Source organism: Adiantum capillus-veneris, chromosome 7, assembly GCF_014529385.1.
Source record: "Adiantum capillus-veneris isolate H3 chromosome 7, ASM1452938v2, whole genome shotgun sequence".
NCBI lineage: Eukaryota > Viridiplantae > Streptophyta > Polypodiopsida > Polypodiales > Pteridaceae > Adiantum > Adiantum capillus-veneris.
In genome coordinates, this window is record NC_140937.1 from 65,707,995 (window position 1) to 65,716,242 (window position 8,248).

Here is an 8,248-nt window from a genome sequence, read left to right on the forward strand (position 1 = left end):
AATTGCCAAATGAAGCTCCGGTGAAGCCAAAGTCGACAAAAACCATACGGCAAGGATCCCCAAGGGATCAGGAAGCTATGGAGACCAACATCAGGAAATTTCATCGCCAAAAATCACTTCAAAAGTCAGAAAACGGCTAGGCTCTGAAGTCCACATAGGGAGTTATTCTCTATCCATTTGACTTTTTTGTTGAAATTAGGCTCAAAAGGGACTCAGGGGGGGCCAAGGGCAAGCACTGGGAGCACCATCCATGAAAAAATCACCAGGAGACATCCTACGCGTAGGATGTCTCAAGGGAAATTTTGGGCACAGACTCCAACATTTTGTCATCATGCAAATTCTCTGAATGACATTTACAAGCTATCCACCAAGTCTCATCACATTTGGACCAAAATTGACCTCATATGCATAAAAAACGCAATGTTAGGGCATAGAGGCAGTAATGGGCCATAGACCTACCAAATCTTGTCCAAATCCGATGAAACTTGCACAACACATTCACCGACACATCAACAACCAATCTGTGTGATCAAAAGCAAAAAATGATGAAATAGACATCCTACGCGTAGGATGTCTATTTGACTTTTTTGACATGCAGGGTATGTTTTATCATTCCAGATCCAATCACCTCATCATCAGGAGCTCATATATCAAGTTTGAAGCCATTCTAATCAAATTTGACCCCCAACACCTTCAAGATACACTTTTTGAGCCCAAAAACACCACACAGGCCCTTACAAACATCAAATCTTGTCCAAATCCAAATCCAAGAACATGGCCATGTTCCATAGGCCAAGGACTACCCACAAGACAAGTTTCATGTCATTTTGATGAAAAAGACATCCTACGCGTAGGATGTCTCCAGCATAAATTTAGCCTTCTATGGAAAGAGTGACATCATGGGAGCCAATACCATGGTGCAATAAGCCCGTATACCAATTTTCAACCCATTTGGACATCAATTGCTACCTATGATGGACATTCTACCCAAATTGTGACCTAAAGCCTGAATTAGCCCAAAAATTCAATTTTTGATATCCAAATCCAAATCCAAGCATATAGCCATGTTCCATGAGCCTTACACTACCAGCATGGCAAGTATGAACCAATTCTGATGAAAAAGACATCCTACGCGTAGGATGTCTAGATGAAAATTTTTTGCCGGATTTACACTATGAGCACATGCACAGCTTCACAAGTTCCTTTTAAGCTTTATTTTCAATTTTCAAGTCATTTGGATAAGTAAAATTCAGTTTCGCAACTAATATGGAAAAAATGCTAACTTCGGACTGCTGAGTGCAGCATGATCTATGGCAGTCGCGAAGTCACCGGCAAAGAAGAAAAGAATGACCATCAAGGATTACCTGGAAGAAGTGGAACCCTTCGTCATTCCAGAAGGAACACTAAATCCCACCAGCACATGGATACAAGAAGATCTGTTAGAGTCCAACGACCTGAAGATGTACCAAGGAGTGTTCAAAGACACTGAAGGCAATGTTATCGAGCTACCAATGCTTCCGCGAGAACTCAATGAGTTCGTACGAAGCAAGATGGCCGGATACTTGGAGAAGATTGATCTCCATAATTACTTTGAAGCAATACCGGCAGGGGTGGACATCAAAAGAGTCTGGGAGTTTGTGACAACCATCAAAGAGGATGGAGTGGCCAAAGTAACAGATCTACAAAGCAGGCCAAAAACAAAGATAATAATCACTAAGCGGGTTGTAGCATATGCACTAGACCTCTCCAACGAGGGGGATAGTGTAACAAAAAGAAGCGATGAGGTAAAGGTGTACCATGAGAAAAATGGGAATTACACCTTTGAAGACATTGCCAACCCAAGAGTGGCAATCATGAGCCAGTTATACAACCAGTACTTCCACATGTGCACGAAGAGGCCAGAGAAGTACAGGATGCCGCCAGGTGCAATTGCCACTACATTGACTTGGGCAATGACGAAAGGCACCCCAAAGATAATCAACTATGCGGAATATATACATGACAACCTAGTAAAGATGGGTAACAAGAAGCCGACCTATATAGTGCCAGGAGAACTAATCACCAAGGTGATTTATGGGGAACTACACGCAAAAGCAAGGTGGCCTGACCCCCCGTCTCAAAATGATTGGCTGAGGCTAAAAGAAGACAAGGAAGATGAGCCACAAAGAGCACCAAGGGTGGCAACAAGATTGAAAAGACGGCTAGAGCCAGTTCAAGAGGAGCAGCCCGAGCAAAAGAAAGGGAAGAAGGAATTTGCTCAAGTGCCGGCCAAAGAAACAAGGTCACAGAAAGCGGCAAGACTAGAGAGGCTGATGGAGAGCTTCCGAGCAGAGAGATCCCTCAAGGTTGATTTAAGTGAACTCTGGAAGCCTTCTCTAGAGTCCCTGTCAGGGTCATCCAAAAAAGTGCAAAGGGACCGATTTGAAGACTATATCAAGAATTTTGAGATTCTTGATGCTGCATGAGAGAACATTCCACATGTCCCTTTCACAGAGGAGGATGTACAGCAAATAAGGCAGAAACTGCTAGATGAGCAAGAGAGCCAAGAAAGAGAAAGAAAAACTAAAGCAGATAGGGATTTAAAGGGCAAGCCAACATCTCTATCGGCCAACCCACAGCCCTCACCACCACCCTCCCCACCTCCTAGCAGCCCTCCACAAGAAGATAAGGAGGCTAAGGACAAACAAGAAGAAAGGCAAGTAGATGAGCAGGATCAGAGACAAGAGCCAAAGCCAAAAGAAGAGGCTAAGCCTCAAACTGAGCAAAAAGAATTAGAAGATTCTTATTATGCATTTTTGGACCTGCTAGCTGCAAAATATACGAAGGAAGAAGCCGCCACAGTCGCATTCGACTTGGCGAGGACAGGGCCTAAAGAACAGATGCAAGGCATCAGGCTAGTGGAGTTAAAGGAAATTGCCACAGATACAGTGGACCTACACCCGCCCTCCAACGACTGGGACGTGGTGATGACAAAGCTAACAGGATTGAGAGCGCAATCCATGGCTTCAGAGAAAGAGATGAGAGCTCTTAAGGCCACTGAAGAAAAGATCAAAATGGAAGTAGACGCTCTACAAGGAAAAAGCCAGAGGAAAAAGGAGAGAGAAGCTGATGAGCTACAAGCCAGGCCTAGCAAGGGCACTACAAAACTGCCAGGAAATGGAGGAATCCAATCAAGCAACCGCAAAAAGAATGTAAGCAGTTGAAGATGAGTGTCAGCAGCTCAGCAAGTCACTGCTAGATACCGAGAAGGAAAGAGATAATCTGACACTATAGCTGGCAGAAGAATCTAAAGAAGTAGAAGCCATGAGGAAAGCCAAGGAAAGAGCAGAGATAGATCAAGAAGCAAGCCAGTATGAGGTCCTTGAGCTCAAGAACCGACTCAAATTAAAAGACCAGACCATCCAGAGGCTGCGAGCAGCACCTGCTAGAGTGAGAGCTACTAGCTCGACTCAAGTCACGCGACTAAGAGTCAACTCTATGAAGAGAAAATGCAAGAACTTCAGAAACAGAAGACTCTAGAGAAAAAGCACAGATTGATGATGGCAGAAGGATCTATAGTCATGCAAACGAGAATGGAAGAGGGCCAAAAAGCCCTACAAGAAGAAGTGGAAAGCATGAAGAGAAAGCTCGAGGAGGCGGAAAGAATAAACGCCGAACTTAATGACCTCCTCGTGAATATGGGCGAAGAAGCTGAAACGGAAAAGCAAAAACTCCTCAGGCAAATTGAGGAGTTGAAAGGGCAGCAAGGAGGCGAGCCAGAGAGCACAGGACCATCAGGCCAATGAGGGCATTGACGTAGAAAATGTGGCAGATCCTGTGGACAGGACTATGCAAGAGAAAATCCTAGAAGGATCCTCTCAAGAGCCACAGGATCTAACACAAGAAGAGGAAGAAAAATTGCATAAAGCAATAGACGTGGAGCTCAGAGAAACCACAAAGGAAGCCTTGGAGTGGGAGCATAGGGTCTTCAAGCCTATGACTATTCAGAAGATCGACGCCAGCAACCTTAGGCGAGAGTGGCTTCAACCCTCTCTCCCATATCCATTGCTGAAATATGAAGCAGCTACCATAAACAAGCAAATTAGAGAAGAGCCAGCCATACCCCTTTACAATGCAGATACCTCAAAACCAGAAGGGGTCAAGCTCATTGTGGATTCTCAGCCAAAGTGGAGGAAAGCCTGGCTTACAAAGTACCCACAATACCTAATCCACGCGGTAGAGGCACCGAAAAATATCAGAGACAACCTCAGCTTTTGTCCTCTACCAAGGATTAGGATGTGGAAGGCGCGGGAAATATTGCAAAGAAGCCAACCCACTTGGCTGAACTACCCTAAGCTGCCAAGCTTGAAGGCAGGTGAGAGAATAAGTGTCCAATACATGGTGAAAACCCTAACAGGCGCCATAAAGTTGTTCACTGGATCACCTGACCTTACATGCATTATGATGAGGAAAATCTGCAGAACCCTCTTAGTAGTGTTAGAGACTTTCAAGCCAGGCCAGGTGACCGACAGCATCTTCTTCTTCCAGGATACATACAGATGCGCTTATGATCTGTCTGGTCAGCCTTCCAAGGAGGTGATACATGCGTTGTATCAAAGGATAATGTTTCTACCATCCTATCACCTCCAGGCTTTTGAAGAAGCGTTCTACACAGGCTTCTTCACCATAAACACTGACATTTTTGGCCCGACAATGATGACCTGCATGCTAGATACGAATCTCTGCTAAAGATGTGAGAAACGATACAATAAAGAAGCAGATCAACGGCCATGTCGGGGACGACATGAGCAAGGAGGGGGGGAGTGTTAGAAGCTGGACACACCCCACGGCATCTAACTATTTGGAAGATTATTATTTTTTGTAATTATTCATTCATTGAGGAAAACCTGATTTTTCACCTTGTAAATATTGGGACTTACAGAAGTTTCCAGATTGTATCCCAGTTTTGATAGTTAGATTGAGTAGATGGTTGATTTTGGAACTTTAGGGTTTGAGAATTGTACGGTATATATACCACTTTTTTACCTTAATAAAAAACCCTTTTTGTCATTTTTAAAAACAAGTTTTGAAGTCTGTGAGTGAGCGTACTGTGTACGAGAGAGAGAGTGTGAGCTTCATCTTGATGCTACGTGTGTTCCGGTGGTCGGAATCGAGTGTGGAGAAGTGCAGCGTGTTGCCCCCAACTAGAGCTATGCACCGATACCTACATTGCGCACGTACGGTCGAGTTTTGCGAGCTCCTTCTATGAGCTCCATTGGGTGTTTGGGTGAGCATACGTTGTCTGATTTTGCATTGCAGCATATCCACGCGTTCACATTGAGTATAACTACACATTAGGCACTTTAGATTTTGGAAATGAAGACCTGCAGATTTCGGCCAGACATCCTACGTGTTTCCGCACCAGGTGTTTTGGGCTAGGATTTTGGTTCATAGACCTTAGGGAGAGCGACCTAGTGGTATTAGTAGGTCTCCTTCAAGTTCTATGGTGTTTCGAGATTGTTTGATGGGTGTTCGGCTCTAGAAAGCGTTGTAGGAAGTTTCCTCTAATGTACTCTTGAAGGCTGTGACTTAGACAATTGGTAGAGACCTCTGTAGGAATTAGTTAGGAGTGGGTCGAGTGTAGGTTGACACCTTATGCTTGCTTCCACGCACTTGCGGGTCGAGCTTCGTCCTTAGCTGACATTATATGTTAGGTGAGTTCTCGTTGTGCTGACATCCGTCGCGGCGTATTCGTCCAACAATGAACATAACATAGAACATCTACCTTTTCTCCAACCCAATAGAAACTTTTCTGTACGGCATTGAGAGTCTTCGCATATCCTGGGTGTCCTGAAGTAGGGCTATCATGGGCCTCAAATAAGATAGCCTTCTTTAAGTTAGGGTCCTTTGGTACACATAACCTATCTCTATAGTAGAGACAAGGTCCATCATGTGAGAAGTGTAACATTGGAGGTATATTCTTTGAATCCCCATATCGAACAAGGTTAAGCTGCCTTTGAAACTCTGGATCAGATGATGCAACTTCCTTAATCTTTTCAAAGATTGGGTTATTGGGTATAGATATGAGGCTCAAAAAGGGTTTTCGACTGAGTGAATCTGCAACCGTGTTTTCTTTTCCGGGATGATAGATAATGTTAAAGTCAAATTCTTGCAAAAGTTCTACCCCATCACCTTTGTTGCATATTCAAAGTTGCTTGGGTGAAAATCCACTTTAAGCTCTTATGGTCGGTTATAAGTCGAAACTTCCTTCCCAATAAGTAGTGTCTCCACAGCTTCAAAGCATGAATGACTACCAATAGTTCAAGGTCATGGGTGGGATAGTTCTTTTCATGAACCTTAAGCTTACATGAGGTGAAAGCTATTAGTCTGCCTTCTTGAACTAATAATCCTCCAATTTCTCTTCCACTAGCATCATTAACGACTTCAGAGGTCTAGTTGAAACCTGTAGCTTTAGGCACAGTACTGTAGTTACATATTGATTGAGTTGGTCAAATCTTTCTTGGTGTAGTGGTCCCCATTAGCTTATCTTCACTCCTTTCTTGAAAAGATCGATCAAGGGTGAAGCAATTACTGCATAATCCTTTATAAAGATTCTATACCATCCTGTGATTCCCAAGAATCATCTAAGCTCACTTGCATTTGATGGTTGAGGCCATTCAACAATGTCTTGAACTTTAGCAGGGTCCACTGAGATTCCTTCATGCGAAACAATAAATCCCAAATACTCAATCCTTGAAGTGAAAAATGAACACTTGCTCATCTTTGCGTATAGCTTGTGTTCTCGAAGAATATCCAACACCTTTCTTAGGTGGCCTTCATGTTCTTCTTCATCCTTTGAGTAGATTAGTATATCATCAAAGAAGACAAGAACAAAGTCATCTAGGAATGGCCTGAAAATATCCTTCATGAATCTATTGAATGTAGCCGGGGCATTAGTCAGACCAAATGACATTCCTATAAACTCAAAATGTCCATATCGGGTGTTGAAAGCTGTCTTTGGGATATTTGATCCTTTTATTCTGATTCGATAATAACCAGATTTTAGATCTATCTTTGAGAAGACCTTGGAACCATGTAGTGTGTCTAGCAATTCATTGATTCGTGGGATAGGATAGTTGTTCTTAACTGTTACCTGGTTTACTACTTTGTAATCAATGCAGAGTCGTAAAGTCCCATCTTTCTTCTTCTGAAAGAGTACTGGAGCTCCCCAACTTGATTTACTCGGTCTAGCAATTCATTGTTCTATAAGTTGATGAAGCTGTTCTTTCAATTCAATGGCCTCTGGTAGCGCCATTTTATAAGGTCTCTTAGACACTGGCTCACTTCCTAGAATAATCTCTATCTCATGATCAATCTCTCGATTTGGAGGAAGAGATGTGAGATCTTCAAGAAAGACATTTGAATATTCATGAAGCCAAGAGGGTTTTGTAATTCTTGATATTGAATCCATCTTGTTCAACTTGACCACAAACATTTGTTTTCTAGCCCTCATACCTTTGAGTAGACGGTTGGCTTTAACTAATTGAATCTTTGCAATCCCATTCTTTCCCTGTACTTCAACTTGCTTTGCTTGACTATCTCTAAAGCTCGTACTACCTAGTCCATAGTGGATGCTAGTGTGATGCCTAGATAACCAATCCATCCCAAGAATCCCATCATACATCCCAACTGGTAAGGTTCTAAAGAAACCTGAAGTAGCATGTCCTCCTATTTCAAAGTCAAGGGCTCCCACAGAAATCGTGATACCACGGTTTTCCCATTAGCCAATTATATTGTCATGGGTTTAGCTTGTTTTTTATTCAGGTTCAAATTTTGTAATCATTTCGGGGATAGAAAAGAATGAGTACTACCACAATCGATGAGGAGGTTAAAAGGTTTACCTTGATGGGTTGTTGTTGTTTGAATAACAGAAAATTGTCTTTGGACTCCAGGGTTGTCAATAGTTGTATAAATTCTTGCTCTCTCTTCTTCTTTACCAAGGGTAGGCTCTCCTATGACTGCATGTGCATGTGCATTCCTATGTTGACCTCTTCCAAAGTCTCTGGCTGCTCTTCCTCGTCCTCTACCTCATCCACCACCTTATCCATTGTTGTGTCCAAAAGGACGGTGTCTTTGATCTCCTTCAATTGTTGTTGTTGCTCTATTAGTCAGACGTGGACATCTATTTTGATAATGTCCCAACTCTCCACATTCAAAGCATCAAACATCCAAACGTGAAGGATTTTGAGCATTAGCAGCATAAGCTCTT

General features: G+C 42.9%; 1 protein-coding gene across 1 annotated transcript; it reads right to left on the reverse strand.

Moving 5' to 3' along the window:
* Positions 1-7,234: 7,234 nt before the first annotated feature.
* On the reverse strand, positions 7,235-7,663 carry LOC147453980 (uncharacterized). The gene has a single exon (XM_086516994.1). The coding sequence runs from the start codon at positions 7,661-7,663 to the stop codon at positions 7,235-7,237; it is 429 nt and encodes a 142-aa protein (XP_086373120.1).
* Positions 7,664-8,248: the final 585 nt, after the last annotated feature.

What these genes read in the sequence shown, in the direction of transcription:
- LOC147453980 (XM_086516994.1), bottom strand. Translation starts at nt 7,663, where the DNA reads ATGTATGATGGGATTCTTGGGATGGATTGGTTATCTAGGCATCACACT.